We start from the raw sequence: 18689 nt of genomic DNA, 5'->3' as shown, positions 1-18689 counted from the left end.
TGATAAAATAAACAGTTATATAATGACCAGTGTCATTATAAGCAAAGGGAACTTCAGGCTTCCAGACAGTGCCCAGCAAGGGGACCCGGCCTTGGATAAGAGCTTTACCCAGAGCCTGGGTAAGAACTTTACACTAAGAACAGTAAGAGCCACTGAGGGGCTTGAGCTGAAGGGTGAGACCATCAGGTTTGCAGTTTGAAATGATCTTGTTGGCTCCTGCAGAGTGGAAAACTGAGACTGCAGAGGGAGCAGGGAGGATGCGCGGAGAGCAAAGGGAGGGAGAGCACAGGAGGCATATCAGAGAAATTGGGAGTGAAGAGCTACAGGATTTGGCGATGGTCTCTAAAGACCACTGTCATGCCCACATTCAATAATATTAACCAACAATTATACAGTGCTTACTGTGCACTGTCCTAAATGATTTTTAAAATTAAATCTAACCTCAACAATTCTCTAAGAAATTATTGTTATTAATATCCCCATTTTACAGATGAGGAAACTGGAGCACAGAGAGGTTAAATAACTTGCCCAAGGTCATGTGGCATTGCTAAAATCAGAACCCAGTCTGGCCCCAGAGTTCACACTCTTAACCAAAACATTACACAGCCTCTCCAATGTGCTTCTAGCCAGTGTTGCCAACTGGCCATAGCCCAGGGACTCCAGGTGTGCTGGGAACCCAGGGAGAAGAGGAGAGCAGTATTCAGCCTTCTCTCCATCCATAGCCCCAACTAGAGAATGCCAGCAGTGCCCACCCCATCCCACCTGCCTTCAAGCTTCAGACGGGCATGCTTTGAGCTGGACTCAGCCCCAGGCCCAAGAGAAGCCTCGCCTCTGCTTTTGTTCTTCAAGCCATGTGAGATCACGACAAGTCGGAGAGCCTGCCAGTGGCTAGGCTCATAGAAGGGAGGACTGAGGCTGGCCTCCCTGGTCACTTGATTTAGTGGCCGGTAAGTCTCGCTCAAGCCCCTCTGTAACCAGTTTACCCAGTGAGGCTGAGCAGGCCTCCCTGAACTGCCAGCCAGAGCACAGACTGCTCAGCAGGGAGGCGCTGCACAGCTGGGGGCCTCTGGGACAGATGTTGACTTTGCAATTGACAAAGCTAAAATGCTGGAAAGTAAAACAACTGGAGGTATGATAGGAAGAGCTCTAGACTGCGGGCTCAGGAAGGCCAATTTTTAGTTTCCTCTTAAAGAAAATGGTGGGGGACCAGGAGGGCGATGCTTGGGGAAAGTAGGTGCCTACCAGCACTGATAGTTTCATTAATTAGACCACTCACCCTGGCTTTTTAATGGGCACTTAATGGCAGCTGCTATGAAGACACCACCCTGTCAGAGAAGCACTGGGATTGTAAAAGGCAGACAATTGGCCGGACGCGGTGGCTCACGCCTGTAATCCCAGCACTTTTGGAGGCTGAGGCAGGCGGATCATGAGGTCAAGAGATCAAGACCATCCTGGCCAACATGGTGAAACCCCATCTCTACTAAAAATACAAAAATTAGTTGGGCGTGGTGGCGGGCACCTGTAGTCCCAGCTACTCAGGAGGCTGAGGCAGGAGAATCACTTGAACCCAGGAGGCGGAGGTTGTGGTGAGCCGAGATCGCACCACTATACTCCAGCCTGGTAACAGAGTGAGACTCAGTCTCAAAAAAAAAAAAGAAGGCAGACAATTCCAGGAGTCTGAAATAATGACAAGACCCTGTCTTAGCACTTCAGTCATCCCAGCCCTCCTGGGGGTCCAGGCAAGCCTGTGCTGGTAAGGCCTCCTCACAGCCCAGGATAGGGGAGGCAGCAGCCACCCTGGGGGCCTCCTTGCATTCCTCGGCTCCACTTCCATCATCATCCTGAGACCCTTCCACTCTCTCTTGGATCCTCAAGATAACCCCACAGAGAATGCAGGGCAATGTGGTCCCCCCCACCGCACAGATGAGGCAACTGAGACTCAGGGTCTCACTAAATTAAAAAGTAATTAAATTACTTTTGCTAGTAAATTAAAAAGGTATAACTCAGGATCTTTCGAATCCCAGCTTGGTGCACTCCCCACTGCCCCACACTGCCCTCCTGGGGGCCTTGTCAGGAGGCATAAACAGGGCAGATCTCCTGGCTGGTGGCTCTGCTGCAGCACTGATCACAGAGCTACTACACAGGGCACACTCTGCAGGGTGCTGCTGTCACTCATTATCTCAGGAAGCCTCCCGCAACCAGCACTACTAGTACATAGATGCTATTAACCCTATGTTATAAACTGAGGTTCAAGGTCCAACATACACAGGCCCAAGGACACACCACTAGGAAGTGCTCAGAATTTCAGCACAGGTCAGTCTGACTCCAAAGCCCAGACTGTGCCTGCCGCACTACATATGTTGCCTTCCTGTGCCTGTGTACTCCACACCGACAAGAACTAAATCTCTTTCGCATCCATACCTGGCCCATAGCAGGTTCTGTTTAAGTGTTGGTTCATGAAATCATTATTCTTAAGTCCTAAGGCATTAAAAGGAACAAAAAAGGATATTTCATACAGACAGAAGTTACAATTCAATCAGAAGTTATAATAATCATGAAGCTTTATACACCTGACAACACAGCATTAAGGTATATAAAGCTAAAATTGATTTTAAAAAAAGGAAAAATTGCCAAACCCATATGCACAGTAGATTTCATATACCTCTATCAGAAATGGACAGATTAAGTAGCCCAGCAGTTCCCAAACATTTTGGTCTCAGAACCTTCTTGCACTCTTAAAAATTGAGACCCCAGACTGGGCACGGTGGCTCACACCTGTAATTCCAGCAGTTTGGGAGGCCGGGGCGGGTGGATCACCTGAGGTCAGGAGTTTGAGACCAGCCTGGCCAACCAACATGGTGAAATCCTGTCTCTACTAAAACTACAAAAATTAGCCGGGCATGGTGGCACACACCTGTAATCCCAGCTACTCAGGAGGCTGAAGTGGGAGAATCGCTTGAACCCAGGAGGCAGAGGTTGCAGTAAGCTGAGACTGCACCACTACACTCCAGCCTGGGCGACAGAGAGAGACTCCTTCTCAAATACAAAAAAAAAAAAAAATTGAGAATCCCAAAGAGATTTTGTTTACATGGTTTTATACCTATCATTATTCACCATATTTGGAATTAAAAATGAGGAAAAAGTAAAATGCATGAATGCATTTAAAAGAAATGTTTATATGTTAATATAAATTTTTATGAAAAATAATTGTATTTTTCAAAACAAAAAATAATTTTAGTGAGAAGAGTGACATTGTTTTACATTTTTGCAAATCTGTTTAATGTCTGGCTTAACAGAAGACAGCACATTAACATATATGCTTCCGCATTCAGTCTGTTGCCATATGTTGTTTTGGTTGAAGTATATGAAGAAAATTTGGCCTCACACATAAATGCAGTTGGAAAGGGAGGAGTATTTTGATGGCCTTTTCAGTTAATTGTGAATATACTTCTTTGATACTACCCCAAAGATTGACATGTGTAATCTTTTTTTTTTTTTTTTTTTCTTGAGACAGGGTCTCACTCTGTCACCCAGGCTGGAGTGCAGTGGTGTAATCTTGGCTCTCTGCAACCTCCACTGCCTCTCCTCAACAAACCCCACTCCCCAACCCCCACTCAAGCATCCATCTTCCCACCTCAGCCTCTTGAGCAGCTGGGACCACCAGCACACACCACCACACCCAGCTATTTTTTTGTATTTTTAGTAGAAACAGGGTCTCACCATGTTGCCCAGGCTGGTCTCAAAACTCCTGAGCTCAAGCAATTCACCCACCTCGGTCTCCCAAAGTGCTGGGATTACAGGCATGAGTCACCGCGCCTGGCCTGACATGTGTAGTTTCTTAAATGTAATGCAGAATCTGAAACCATATCAATAAGCTTCTCTTACCCAATTACCTTAAAATCCACTGGACTATCTTGTACTTTGAATGGGCATTTGAATTTTGTAGTTTTGAGCTTGTATACTCCTCCGGAAAGAGTCCTGGGGTCCCCCTGGGGAACACTGACTACACATTGAGAACCATTGAAATAGACAATAAAAGAGTAGAAAAATGTAGAATTTGACAACGTAATTAGCAAGTTTGATCTAAGAGGTATTTATAGAGAACTTTGCTCACAACAAACCACGAATACACATTTTTTTGAACAAATGGTCCCCTTTATCAGCTGGGGGAAAGGTCTGGACAGGCTGTGGATGCTTCAAGATGGACAGATGCCCAGCACAGTGCGCAGGTGTTCCACCTGCTGCTTAGGCCCTGGTTCAGCCTCAGCAAGAAGGGGCACTACATCAGAGCCATCCTTCTCCTGCCCAGGCTGCAGAACCAGGTCAAATGGCCACAGAGAGCTCCCCTGACAACAGCCTCATGGTGCAGCCCTCACCTCGGCTTGGTTCCTGTCAAGTTTACCTCCTCGCATTCACCCTGCCCTGTGTCAGGGGCCCTCGGGGGTTCCCATGACAGAGCTGCCAGGTAAAGACTGTCCATGCTCCTCTTCCAGGAGGCTTTCAGCCTGGCCCCTCTGCCCGTTAACAGCCCTCGGAGCTGTCAGGTATGGACTCACAGCTCTCTGGTCATGCGCAGTTCTCACATAACTACCAGTAGAAACAAAGCCCTGCTCTGTCCAGGCCAGGCACAGGGACGCCAAGAACAGCACAGCCAACCAGCTGCCCAAGGAGCCAGCACCTTGCACAACCACCTGGGGGGCTCTAACACCCCTGCCAGTGCCCGAGGCCACACCTTCCCTGGAGGGCGGGAGCCTGCCAAGCCTAGAGAGGTGGGAGAGTCAGCGTGCAGGGGCACAACTGCTGTTCAGAGCCCCAAACCAGAGCCAGAGCCAAGGAATCCAAGGGCTTTCAGAACACACACCACTTTTTTTTTTTTTTTTTTTATCTCAGCTCACTGCAACCTCCGCCTCCCAGGTTCAAGCAATTTTCCTGCCTCAGCCTCCTGAGTAGCTGGGATTACAGGCATGCACCACCACACCCAGCTAAGTTTTGTATTTTTAGTAGAGACAGGATTTCACCGTGTTGGCCAGGCTGGTCTCAAAATCCTGACCTCAGGTGATCTGCCCACCTTGGCCTCCCAGAGTGCTGGGATTATAGGCATGAGCCACCATGTCCAGCCACCACTTTCTTCTTTTAAGAGACAGGGTATTGCTCTGGTGCCCAGGCTGGAGTGCAGTGGTGCAATCACAGCTTATTGTAACCTCGAACTCCTGAACTCAAGTAATCCTCCCACCTCAGCCTCCTGAGTAGCTGGGATTTCAGGCGCATGCCACCGTACCCAGCTAACTTTTCTATTTTTTGTAGAGATGGAGTCTTGCTGTGTTTACACAGCACATTTTTACTCCAAAGTCACACGTCTCTAGGTGTTCATTCTGTGTGTTGGCACTGTGCAGGGGGCTTTCTTTCCATTCACCTTATTTGCTCCTCACAAAAACTGCTGAAGAAATTCCATTTTACAAAGAAGGAAATCAGGTTAAGTACTTGCCCAAGGTCATACAGCTAGTGCGTGGCCAGGATCTGAACCTGGCTCCATCGTCTGCAGAGCCCAGGCTCTCGTACCATTGCTACACTGCACTGCCTGGCCCTGCAGAGACCAGTCCTTCACCTTCTGAGTGGCCATCCGCATAACCTCTTCATGCTGGGGGCTGGGAGAGGGAGAGGGGAAAAGAAGGTCAAAGTTTACTCCACCTGGACCCCACTAGGTCATCCTGGACATCAAACACAGCCTGTCCCACCCTTGGGGCTCAGTGGGGTGAGGCTTCTCCTGCCTCCTCTGCCTGCCTTGTGTCTTTTTCTTACAACTAGACCAGAAGGAACACAGCCATGTCTTTTGCACCTCTGTATCCCCATCCATACCCTACCCCATGCCTTGCAGATAGTAGGTACTCCATGCATTTTCCATGAATTTTAAGGAGTGGCCCCTCACCCCTCTCCACTACCACTGCAAGGACAGACCCAGAAGAAGACAGGAGCCCTGGAAACATCCATCAGTGGGACTAAGGGGAGGACCAGAGGGAGAAAGTGCCCCAGCACTCCTGCCTTCCAGCAGAGCCAGCCCCCAGCTCCCCAAGCCCTCCTAGGAGACACCTCCCCAGGGTACCCTCCCCACCAAAGACTGGGAGGTCAGGTGTCAGGTTAGGCTCTCAGGAAGGAATTCCCCTCCCTTCAAGCCTCCAGTCCGAGTTCCTCTCAAGGGAAAGCCAATGAAAGGCAGGACTCAGACAGGAGAGAAAGGCACCAAGCATGGGGTTCCTGAAGGTCCCCTCTCCTCTGATGCTTGCCTGGGTGCACCACTCAGAGACACCATCAATTCCCCCTCCTCCCACCGTGTTACCTACCATGGGTTGGAAGTTATCTTACCACAGGGTGGTTAAGCCCTGGCCTTTGGAGCCCCACACCTGGATTCAAATCCTAGCTCCTTCACATATGAGCTGTGCGGCCAAGGGCCAGTTACTCCACCTCTCTGAACTCCCTATCCCCTTGGTCATTAGGCCTACAGACTCAGAGTCCAGGCCTCCTGGTTGTTTCTGGGCTCTGATTCTCGAACCAGACTATCTGGGTTCAAATCCCAGCTCCAATCCGTGCTTAACCTCTCTGCCTCAGGATCTTTATCTGTAAGGTGGGGACAATAATAGTACCTCCCCACCATCTAGCATTATTGTGAGAATTAGCAGAAGGAGTTTATGCAATGTGCTCAGATCAGACTTGGCACACAATTAGCACCCACTAAGTATTGGCTATCATTAGCAATAGCTGATAAGTTTGGAACGTACCATGCACCGCACCTTGCACCTTGCACTTTGCACCGTCCCTGACTAGTAGTAAGAGCTCATTAACTAGAAGCTATGATTACCTTCACCCTACTAGACTATCCTGGCCCTGGAGGTGGGTTCTGGGTTATGTCCATCTTTGATTCCCCAGCAGCCAGCACGGGGCCCGGCACCAAGCTCAAAGAAGACCTGCCCGGAGGATCAGAAGATCCAGGAGGGTGTGGGGTGGCACGAGCCTCCCACCAGGGAGAAGAGGAACCGAGGTGTCAGGGAAGAGAAAACAGAGCAGAGGGAGAAAGGCCGAGGCAGAGAGATAAGCAAGTGAAGTGAGTGAGAAAAGGAACAGGAGAGGCTGTGGCGGAGAGAGATAAGGAGGAAGGATGGAGAAGGCGAGGGTCGAGGAAAATGCTCAGGGAGGCAGGGAGCCCCGGGGACAAGCGCTGGGCGAGGCCAGGGCCGCAGCAGCAGAGCCGAGCCGGGAGAGGGGCGCAAGACCGGGCGCTGGGCGGGACGCGCGGGCAGGGTGCGGGAGGGGCTGAGGGCCGCCCCCACTGCATCCCCGCCTTGGAGCGGGGGCCAGGCGGCCGGAGATTGGCTGGGGCGCACGGCGAGGCCCGGGCTGGAGCCCCGAGGTGGGAGGCGCCAGCATCAGTTGGGGCGCCCGGAGCGCAGGCTGCCACCCACCTGGGCGACCTCCGCGGCGGCGGTTGGGGAGAGTCAGGGCCGGGAGCGCACGCCGGGACATCTGGGCCGCCGGGCACCGAACGTCGGGGGGCTGCGCGGCGCGCGCCTGGACAGGGCGCAGCCATGCGGGCAGCGGCGGGGGTGGCGCGGACAGCCGCTCTGGCGCTGTTGCTGGGGGCGCTGCACTGGACGCCAGCGCGCGGCGAGGAGTACGACTACTATGGCTGGCAGGCCGAGCCGCTGCACGGCCGCTCCTACTCCAAGCCGCCGCAGTGCCTCGATATCCCTGCCGACCTGCCGCTCTGCCACACGGTGGGCTACAAGCGCATGCGGCTGCCCAACCTGCTGGAGCACGAGAGCCTGGCCGAAGTGAAGCAGCAGGCAAGCAGCTGGCTGCCGCTTCTGGCCAAGCGCTGCCACTCGGATACGCAAGTCTTCCTCTGCTCGCTCTTTGCGCCCGTCTGTCTCGACCGGCCCATCTACCCGTGCCGCTCGCTGTGCGAGGCCGTGCGTGCGGGCTGCGCGCCACTCATGGAGGCCTACGGCTTCCCCTGGCCCGAGATGCTGCACTGCCACAAGTTCCCCCTGGACAACGACCTCTGCATCGCCGTGCAGTTCGGGCACCTGCCCGCCACCGCGCCTCCAGGTAGCGCCGCCGCCGCCGTCCCCGCGCGCTCCGTCGGCCCTGCAGCTCCCCTAGCACAGCTCTGCGAATCCCCCAAGAGGTGCAGCTCCCCCTCTTCACACACACACACACACACACACACACACACACACACACACAACACACGCTGTCTTAGCTCAGCCCATCGCCCCCGGAATTATCCCCCGCAGCCTTCCCGCCTTCCCACCTCCCCAGGGAGTAGCAGCGTAGTGCCTCCCTGCGGCTCCAGACCTTCCCTCTGGCTCTCGTTCCCTGGACACCCCTGGCACCCCTCTCAGTGCCCACCCAACCAAGCTGCTGAGAATCCCCCAATGCCGTCCCCCCGTCTTGGGACGTCCTGATAAATGCCTTATGACCCCTCTCAGCCCAAGAATGTCTGCGGTCGTTAAACAATGCCTTTCACCTGGATCCCGAGGCACCAAAGCAAGCAACACTCCCATCCCGTGTTGGGACCTTGGGAAGAGAGGAGAGGTGAGGGAAGGGATGTGGGGAAAGACTGGAGACTAAGAACGTTCCTGGGCTATGGTCTGCCTCCCCATTTTCTGTACCTGGAACCCTAAGATCTCCACCCTCTTCCTCCGTTCCCCTGGCTGGGAGTCATTTGGGTAAGGCTCACTGCGGAAGGAAGAGCAGATTAGGCTCTGCCCCTAAAGAAAAGCCCTTAGGCAAGTTGCTTGACTTCACTGAGCCTCAGTTTCCCCCATCCATAAAATAGGAAGTCATCCCAGGCTCATGAAACCTGTGAGATCCTAAGTCCCTCCTCCCACCCACACTCTCAGTCCCCTGAACCCTGATTTCTCCCTGGTCTCAGCCTCCCCTTTGCTGTGCTGGTCCACATAGCTCTTCCAGGCTGGCTCCATGCCCTCACCCCCTTCCTCCCCGTCTGCTGTCAGACTTGAGTAACCCGCTCTGGGCCTCAGTTCCCTTTTCTCCAAAATAGGAATAAGGGCCAGGCACCGTGGTTCATGCCTGTAATCCCAGCACTTTGGGAGGCCAAGGTGGGTGAGTCACTTGAGGTCAGGAGTTCTAGACCAGCCTGGCCAACATGGTGAAACCCCATCTCTATTGAAAATACAAAAATTAGCCAGGCACAGTGGCACACACCTGTAATCTCAGCTACTTGAGAGGCTGAGACAGAAGAATCGCTTAAACCTGGGAGGCGGAGATTGCAGTGAGCTGAGATTGGAGAGCCACTGCACTCCAGCCTGGGTGACAGAGTGAGACCCCGACTCAAAAATAAAATAGGAATAAGAATCCCTACTTCATAGGCTGAGGATGAGAGGAGATGAAATTTAAACGACAATGCACATCATGGCTGTGGCCGCCAGGGTCATGGAGCAGTCACTGTGCCCACCTGGCAGTTTTGTCCCTGCACAGCCTGTCTGGTGATTGTCAGTCACTCTGTGAGCGGGCAGTGATATGATTGTCATCATCCCATTTCTGGATAAGGAAGTAGAGGCTTGGCAGGGGGAAGTGGCTAGTCAGTGAGGAAGCCTGCACCCTGAGTGGCTGTTGGAACTCCAATCCCCTCACCAACTGTCCCCCAACCCCACCCCACTTTCTCTCTTCAGTGACCAAGATCTGCGCCCAGTGTGAGATGGAGCATAGCGCTGACGGCCTCATGGAGCAGATGTGCTCCAGTGACTTTGGTGAGTGTGGGGCCCATGCTGCCACTGCCCTGGCACCACCCCCAGCCTCTTTTTCTTGACACACACGGGAACAGACGTGCCCACATCCATCACAGTGAATCCCAACAGGTTTTGCATCATGGCTCTGGTTTAGAATCCAATGATAACCATAAATCCTCTCCCAAGAGAAATGCACCTCTTTCTGCATCATCTCAGGACCATCACAAGTCCCTCAAGGCTATGGGCCTTAGGCCTCAGAAACCACCCCGGCCAGGGCTCCCGCAGCCCTCCCTTGGTGTCATTTTCAGAGGGGCCTCCATGACTGGATCATCTCTGTGGATAGTGCAGGCTTAGCCCAGAGATGGATGGAGCCAGGCTTAGCCCAGAGATGAATGGAGCCAGGCTTAGCCCAGAGATGAATGGAGCCAGGCTTAGCCCAGAGATGGATGGAGCCAGGCTTAGCCCAGAGATGGATGGAGCCAGGCTTAGCCCAGAGATGAATGGAGCCAGGCTTAGCCCAGAGATGGATGGAGCCAGGTGGGGAGTGATGGCTCTAGGATGGAAGTGGAGCACCCTTGTCCGTGGGTACCTCCACCTGGGACTCAGCACACCTCCTGCCAGCAGAGCTGTGGTCACCTGTCACCACAACTTCATCCCAGAACCTTCCCATTTTCTGGGAAAACCCAGCCAAGTCCGGTCAGGACCCGGCTCACATATGGGCCACGCAGTCCAGTGTGTGATCTTTGCCAAGTCAGTTCCCTGTTTTGTGTCTTAGCCTCCCTGTCTATAAAAAAGAAAAAAGGAGATGATAATGAAGTCCTTTCTTCAGAGGAGTCTTTTATGTCGGTAGCCTGTTTGTGTTTGGAAAGAGAATACTGCTATTGCAAGGGGTGTGTGTGTGTGTCAGAGAGAGAAAGAGAAGAGGAAGGGGACATAAAGAAAAGGAACAAGATTTTATGACAATTTCCAGCCAAGAGTGGGCGGAGTTATTCTCTGACTTCTCCCTGGCCCCACAGAGATGGGGGCCCAGAAGCCTGAAGAAGGGAGAAACCAGCCCGAGGGACTCCCCACCCCACCCTGAGGCCCAGGACTCCTTAGGCTCTCTACATCCACTGCAGGGTGACCTGCACCGTGACTCTCTGGCTACAGACCCTGCCTTCATCCTAGCCCCCCAAAGGAAAGGAGTTAGGGTCTCAGTGCCTCCAGCCACACCCCCTGCCCTACTCCTATACATACCACAAACACACTCCCATCCACCATACAATTTCTCTCTCACACACATACATATTACTGTGCAGTGGTGTGTTCACACCAGCAAGAGCTGAACTGTGTGTATCTATTCCCAGCTCCACACCCAGTCTTGCGGTCAGTTGTGGTGGGAGTATTTACCCCATGGATGTCAATGAATGCAAAGCAGGGTTCCCTGTCCACAGAGCCAGCTGTTAAATATTTGCCAGCCCACCACTGCTCCAACCACACTCACCGTGTGTGCATGCACGCACACTACACATATACACACTCCATATATACTCCATACCATACACTCACACACAGCCAGAAATCCCAATGGGAATCATCCCCAGAGATCAGGAAGTCCAGCCTCCCTCCATCGCAAGGATCCCCTTCCAAGCAGCCGGCCCCAGTCCCATCCGCTCCTTATCCCTCCCTGGGGGGAGCCCCACACGCTGCTCCATCAGGAGCTCTCCACCCTGCATTTGGTGTCTCAGAAGGGCTTGGGCTCTTGATTAGCGCAGGTCACAAGCTCTCTACCCCTCATTTCCCCTCTCCTGTACCTTGAGGATGAAACGTGATGCTGTCCATGAGAGTGCAGCACCGTAAGCGCTTCATAAATATGAAAATGTTCCTGTACGAGCTCCACCCTTCCAAACCCCGCAGGGCATCAGGCTCCCCGAGCCCGAAGGTCCAGAACACACCAACTCTGGGCCCACGTAGATCTGACCATTCCCAACTTGCCCCTATCCTTTCTTCCCACAGTGGTCAAAATGCGCATCAAAGAGATCAAGATAGAGAATGGGGACCGGAAGTTGATTGGAGCCCAGAAAAAGAAGAAGCTGCTCAAGCCGGGCCCCCTGAAGCGCAAGGACACCAAGCGGCTGGTGTTGCACATGAAGAACGGCGCGGGCTGCCCCTGCCCGCAGCTGGACGGCCTGGCGGGCAGCTTCCTGGTCATGGGCCGCAAAGTGGATGGACAGCTGCTGCTCATGGCCGTCTACCGCTGGGACAAGAAGAATAAGGAGATGAAGTTCGCAGTCAAATTCATGTTCTCCTACCCCTGCTCCCTCTACTACCCTTTCTTCTATGGGGCCGCAGAGCCCCACTAAAGGGCACTCCTCCCTGCCCTGCCAGCTGTGCCTTGCTTGCCCTCTGGCCCCGCCCCAACTTCCAGGTTGACCCAGCCCTGCCGGAGGGTGTTTTCACGAGTGTTGTTACTGGCACAGGGCCCAAGGGATGGGCACGGAGCCCAGGCTATCCTTTTTGACCCAGGGGTCCTGGGGTCCCTGGGATATTGGGCTTCCTCTCTCAGGAGCAGGGCTTCTTCATCAGGGGGAAGACCCCAGGGTCTCAGAAAGTAGGCAGGGGAGGAGAGGGTGAGGGAAGGGTGGAGGGGCTCAGGGCACCGTGAGGAGGAGGTTTCAGAGTAGACGGTGGTGTCAGCTCCAGCTCCCCTCTGTCGGTGGTGGGGCCTCGCCTTGAAGAGGGAAGTCTCAATATTAGGCTAAGCTATTTGGGAGACAGCTCTCCCCACCGCCCCTGTATGCGTCATCCTAGCCCCGCAAAGGAAAGGAGTTAGGGTCTCAGTGCCTCCAGCCACACCCCCTGCTTTCCCCAGCTTGTCCATTTCCCTGCCCCAAGGCCCAGAGCTCTCCCTGGACTGGAGAGCAAGCCCAGCCCAGCCTCAGCACAGACCCGCTTCCGGTACACCCGCAGGCTCGCTTCCCGGGCTTCATTCCTCAGCCTCTGCTTCTCCTTTTTATCCCGATAAGTTATTGCTACTCCTGTGAGGCCATAGGTACTAGGCAACCAATACATACACGGTTGTGTTTTCTAATTTTTTTAACTTTTTAATTAAAGAAAACAATAATTGGTTTGGACCAGGTGATTTCTTTGTCAGCTGGTTCCCAAGAGGTGGGGGGAGAGGGAGGTTTAGAATGGAGCCTCACCCAGAAAGAAGCCCTTATCTTAACCCATGGCCTGGCCACATAGACCTCCTTGGAATGCTAAGAAAAGCAAGGCCTGTGTTTTTGTAGTACATAGCAAGGGTCACCCTGTCATTCTGACGGCTAAGTGAGGGATGGAGATGGACGTTCTTTTGTCCCTGAGGAGGAATGGAAGTGCCAAGTTCCCCAGCTTTCTCCCACAGTCCGAAGACTCCACGTCCTGCAGCAGCTCCCCCATGAGGTGAAGGCCTGATCGGAGGAGTCCAAGAAGGCAGGGCCGCAGGGCACTATCGTGAAAAGCCTGAGGTCAAAGATGTGTCACACCGCGGGCACTGCTCCTTACCTGTCCCTGGTCCAGCAGCATGAGCATCACCTGGGAGCTGGTTAGAAAGGCAGCATCTGGCTGGGGGCATGGTAGCTCATGCCCATAATCCCAGCACTTTGGAAGGCTGAGGAGGGAGGATCCCTTAAGCCCAGGAGTTCAAGACCAGCCTAGGCAACATAGTGAGACCCTAACTCAACAACAACAACAAAGAAATGCAGACCTGCTGTATCCGAATCTGCATTTCAACACATAAACGTTAGAATCATCTAGGGAGCTTTTACAGAATCCTGGGCCCTACTCTAATGCAATTCAATCAGAATCTCTGTAGGGTGCCCGGGAGTTGGTGTTTTTAGATGCTCCCTGGGATGATGTGTAGCCAGGATTGAGAACTACTACCTAGATAAGGTGACAACTGAGACAGGGAGAGGGCAAGGAGCTGAGGGGGTGCCCCAGTGGGCTCAGAGCAGATGGAGGCTGCTGCCTTGAGGTGGATGGGCAGGGAGGGGAGAAAGCTTGAGATGGAGGCGAGAAGCCACTGCCACTCTAATGAGCAGCCTATGGACAGGGCAGTGCCAGAAAGGAGCTCCCTGGGGGGTCCATCAGCAGATGCCAGATGTACCCAGAGCAGGGGGCTAGGGGCACTCCCTGAGGGGCTCTCCCCACCAGTGGGAGAAGTTTACCCCACCAGTGGGGGTAAAGCTGGGATGCCAAGTCCAGACAAGGCCTGGTGTTCCTCCAAGACAAAGGAGCCTCGTTCTCTGGAGCTGAGGAAAGCCTTGGCTTCCACTCCCAGAGGTGCACATCACCTCAGGGAAATGACTCCAGAGGGGCCAGGGCTGAGTTCTGCTGTGGGCCATGCGCGCGCACTTCCCCTGAGGTCTGGCTAGCAGGTGGTCCGACAGTGTGCTCATAAATCACCCCGGGCAGGCAGGTGGCCTCGCCGCAGGTCAGCAGCTGCATAGGCCGCCTTGTTCCTCCCTCATCCACCCACGCCCAAACCCTGCCCAGCGCACCTGGCTCCCTGAATCTGCCCCTTGTCTCCCAGCCGCCTACCCTGACCAAATGTTTACGGACACTTCTGTGGTCAACCAGGACCAGGGGTGATTTTTCCATGGCACACACAGGACTGGGCCTGCCCTGTCTGAAGTACTATGCTGACTTCTGCCAGATGCTGGCAGCCATGGGGCAGCGGGGCGAGGGGAAGACTCCCTTAGTCCATCCTGTGAAGCCCAGGAAGGCACTCCTCTACCCCCACAAGAGGTCAGGGCCTAGCTCTGACTGCTGTCCCCCAGCATCTGCTGTCAGACTCACCAGGAACCTATTTTCTGTGACCAAGAAGAATCTTCCCAAAGACCAGGGAGGTCCTTCCAGGCCTGAGCCCCACCCTTCATTCCCTTCAGTCACACAAGGCTCCCTCCCACTGGCTGGAGACCCAGCAGCTGTGTTGCCCCGAGCGCACCTGGGTGCAGTGAACGATGTGGCCCCCACCACACAGAACAGAAACCCCAGGAAAAGAAACCCCAGCTTCTCCACACAAGAGGGTTGGAGGTGCACAGGTGGGAGGTCTACGTCCAACTCCTGCCTTCCTGCTTTGCCATGGGGCGACGTTCGCTCTCGTGGTTATAGACGATGCCTCCTTCCAACTTCTCCACCACATTCCAGACAGCAAGGCGGGGAAGGGCGAGGAGCACAGCTTGTCAGCTGCCTTTGGCCCCCCTTTGATCAGAAAAACAGAAATTTCCCCAGCAATCCCACCTAGTAGATTTCCACTTTTAGCTCACTGGCCAAAACTAAGTCACATGGCCACCCCTAGGTGCAAGAGAGCAGAGTAAGTCAAGCTTTTTCAGCTGGGGACAAAATCAGAGTTCTAATAGAGAACAGAAAGGACAGGGGAGGAGGCAGCTGAACACTCTGGGCTGGGGTGAGAAGAGGCAGGTACAGTCCAGTCCTGGCTTCTAATCTTGTGACTTAGTGACTGCGTACCGTCGGGAATCGTGCCCAGCTGTAAAATGGAGTAAAAATGTCTACTTCACAGGGTTGCTGAGCGTTAGGTGGGAAAATGCATGAAAAGTACAATGCACAGTATATAGATGTCCATTAAATGGTCATGAGTATTTTTATTAACCAAAAGCGATGACCTAGCAGTGCCTGTCCATAGTAGGTGCTCAGTAAAATTCCTAATTGATTCATTAATCAACTAAGAAACAATACTGGCAGGAAGGCAAGGAAAAGACAAGAGGATCTTATCTAAAAGCCAGAACACTACTTTCAGAAGAGAGCTAGAACCTACATTTGGGGTTTTGCTTCAGAAGTACAGGTGGTGGTGTAAGCCAACATTGAAGAGATTACTAGTATTCCTATAATACCAGCAATCAATAAATATCAAGGCCATGATGGGTGGTAGGCACTACTCAAAACACTTTTGCATTCTCTGATCTTTTCTCTTTTTTTTCTTTTTTTTGAAACAAGGTCTCACTGTGTTGCCCAGGCTAAACACAGTATTACGATCATGGCTCACTGCAGTCTCAACCTGCCAGGCTCAAGCAATCCTCCTGCCTCAGCCTCCCAAGTAGCTGGGACCACAGGAACATGCCACTATGCCTGGCTAATTTCTTATTTTTGGTAGAGCTGAAGTCTCATTATGTTGCCCAGGCTGCTGTCAAACTCCTGGACACAAGCAATCCTCCCTCCTTGGCCTCCCAAAGTGCTGGGATTACAGGCATGAGCCACTGTGGCTCACCCAACTTTTGCATTCTAATTTAAGCCTCCCAACAGCCATTCAAGGTAGTGGCATTTCAGTGATGGTGGCTGAGGCTCAGAGAGGTTAAGGAACTTGTTGGAGGTCACACAGCTTGCACATGGCAGTGCTAGAATTTGGCTTCATGCTCTTAACCACTATACTACTGTCTGTAGGGGCAAAGCCAAGGCCAGGGGGTGCAGGCAGCCATGCTTCTGCCAGCCTGCTTCACAGGAAGATTTTTGGGAGCCCTGTTCCAATCCCACTCCAAGGGTACTGACAGAGGCAGAGGAGTCAGTGGCTTTTCTCCTAATTCCCAAAGACAGCCCACCCCCAATCCCCTCTCCCCTCTCAGCCCTGCCAGCATCCAGCCTTAGGTCTCCACAAAGGAAGCTCACATCCCACAACTGTTTAGTCGCCTGTAATCCTGGCTGAAGTTCACTCCTGAAGAAATGTAACGTGGGGGGTGGTTGCTGCTGGAATGTGTGTGGCTGGGACCCCACGTCCCAGCCCAGACAGCAGGCTCTGCTGGGGCTGTGAAGAACACAGGCAGCCAGGGGAATCCGGAATCCCCAGCCCCCAGCTGTGCCAGAGAATGGAATGTGCTGCTCTGGGGTGTTGAAACATACTCAGCCAGACCGGAGGTGGGGTTGCTGGGAGCTGGAGAAACTCCAGTCACAAGGCTGCCTCTGTTCTTGAGGCTGAGCCCACTTCGCTAGGGCTGGGGGTGGGAGGGAGGAGAGGAGAGAGGCTGTGCTTAGTGGGTAGGCCTTCTTGTTAGCTCAGTGGCTAGCTCCTGGAGCCAGTGGGGGCCAGGCAGAGAGAGGGGAGGGTGGCACCCAGGATTGCTCTGTTCCTCCGAACATTCTCTTATGAGGCCTCTACAAGCGCATGTGGCACAATTCACATCCCGGCTCCATGACTTACTAGTTATGTGACCTTGGGTAGGTTCCCTAACCTCCCCACACCTCCATTTATTCATCAATTAAACAGAGCTAACAACAGAACCTACTTTTGGAGACTATCATGAGGTCTTGATGAGATGATGCACTCAGCATGGTGCCTGGCACAGGTGCTCCATCAATGTAGGTGTTATCCCGAGGGCCACCAGCTGTAAGACAGATGCTGGGCCAGGGCCTCTCTTAGGGGGTGCCTCGAAGGTTCCAGGGAAACAAGGGGATGAACACAGAACTTCATATGGCTTCAGCCCCAAGGGCTGAAAATCCTGAAGATACCAGAAACCACTGCCAGCCACGGCTCACAGGAGGCTGCTCAACACAACCAACCACAAAAAGGATCGGCAGAGCCCTAAGCCCACGCCAGGCTGTGGGAGCTGGAGCCCCAGACCTGCCCCAGCAGGCGCCAGGGCTGCAGCAGAGTCTGGTTCCCCATCCCCTCCTCCTCAGGGGCCTGAGAACAAATTGTGTTTTGTTTTTTTTTTTTCAAACACGGACAATTTGTCTTCCAGGCCACCCACGTGCAGGTCCTCTCCATGCTGTGGATGCAGCCAGTTCTAAAGCACAATCCCTCCGTGACTTCACTTCCCAGTGGTACCTGCAATTGAAAGTTATGTCCCCTGCCTACTCTCAGGGGCACCTCAAGGGGACAAGGCCCACTAGCATCCCCTTCTCTGAGGCTGCCACCCAAGGATGGAAACTCATGTTTCTCCCATCTCTGTAATCCATGCCTGCAAGCACAGGCTTCAAGTCACTGCTGTTATGGTCAAGATTTCACCAACATTTGGCATTTTCATTTTCCAAAAATAAAATGTATTGACTCTGCTTTTCCAAACTACACTCGTGCCTCTGATACTCTTCTCTGAAGAATAATCTAAAATTATTCTCTGGTTTAAAAGAAAAAAAGATCACTCTTCTAAGCCACCCAGGACAGAGCTGTTTGTCCTCTAAAGGTGGCCAGGATGACAGGAGCCAATGTGTCCAGCATGCCAGGCACCATGCCCCATGCCTCCCACAGACTCTCTCATTTCTCTCACAGCACCCACACCAGATACACATCACCATCAGGTGCACTTTCCACAGGAGGAAAGCACAGTGAGCCTGGGGGCAGCACCCCTGTGCCAACAGGCCCCAGCACCACTCCAACAGATGGTAAAGGGGCCAAGCATGGAGCTGGGCCACAGCAGGCAGCGCCAGGCACCACCCTCTACCTCTGCGGGGACTCTGTTCCTGCTTCGGGGGAACAGTGCTTACCTCAAGAGTTGTTGCAAGCAATAAATGAGATACCGCACGCAAAGCCCTTACCAGTGCCCAGCACCCAGCCACCTGCCACCCACCTGCCCCAGCTCAGGGCATAGTGCGTACTTCCCATCTCATGTCCAATCCTCTTTCCTGCCGCTCTCGGCCTCCCTGAAGGCTCACACTTTCTGGCTTTTTCAGAGGGATTAGTTAAAATCTTTCCATTCTAAAGTCTGCATTGTTTGGCATTTACCAAGTTCTAGTCCCAACCCCAACCCCCAGTGCTGGGCCCTCACAATTTGGTCACAAGACTAGGCCTCAAGTCAATCCGACAAGCATGTGCTGAGCCCCTCCTGCGTGCAAGGCACAGCTTTCCTCCTCTTGGCCCCCAGCTCACACCCAGACCAAGCTGCAGCCCCCACACCCCTGCCACCAGGGTGCCCCAAAGGCCCGCCCCTCAGCCTGGTCCTGCAGGAATTGCCCAGGCCTGCAAAACTCCAGCAGTGC

At 53.4% G+C, this 18689-nt stretch overlaps 1 protein-coding gene across 1 annotated transcript; it reads left to right on the top strand.

Moving 5' to 3' along the window:
• The first annotated feature begins 7412 nt into the window (after positions 1 to 7412).
• Positions 7413 to 12846, top strand: SFRP5 (secreted frizzled related protein 5). Its single transcript, XM_025396612.1, has 3 exons — positions 7413 to 8100; positions 9690 to 9767; positions 11742 to 12846. The coding sequence occupies exons 1-3, from the start codon at positions 7578 to 7580 to the stop codon at positions 12086 to 12088; spliced, it is 948 nt and encodes a 315-aa protein (XP_025252397.1). The 5' UTR covers positions 7413 to 7577; the 3' UTR covers positions 12089 to 12846.
• Positions 12847 to 18689: the final 5843 nt, after the last annotated feature.

Source organism: Theropithecus gelada, chromosome 9 (assembly GCF_003255815.1).
Source record: "Theropithecus gelada isolate Dixy chromosome 9, Tgel_1.0, whole genome shotgun sequence".
Classification (NCBI taxonomy): Eukaryota; Metazoa; Chordata; class Mammalia; order Primates; family Cercopithecidae; genus Theropithecus; species Theropithecus gelada.
Note: the sequence above shows the minus strand (reverse complement) of the source record. Positions and strands in the feature narration are given on the sequence as shown.

Coding starts and splice junctions, on each gene's coding strand:
- SFRP5 (XM_025396612.1), top strand. CDS start 7,578: ATGCGGGCAGCGGCGGGGGTGGCGCGGACAGCCGCTCTGGCGCTGTTG. Junction 8,101..9,689: donor GCCCGCCACCGCGCCTCCAG/GTAGCGCCGCCG, acceptor TTCTCTCTTCAG/TGACCAAGATCTGCGCCCAG. Junction 9,768..11,741: donor GATGTGCTCCAGTGACTTTG/GTGAGTGTGGGG, acceptor TTCTTCCCACAG/TGGTCAAAATGCGCATCAAA.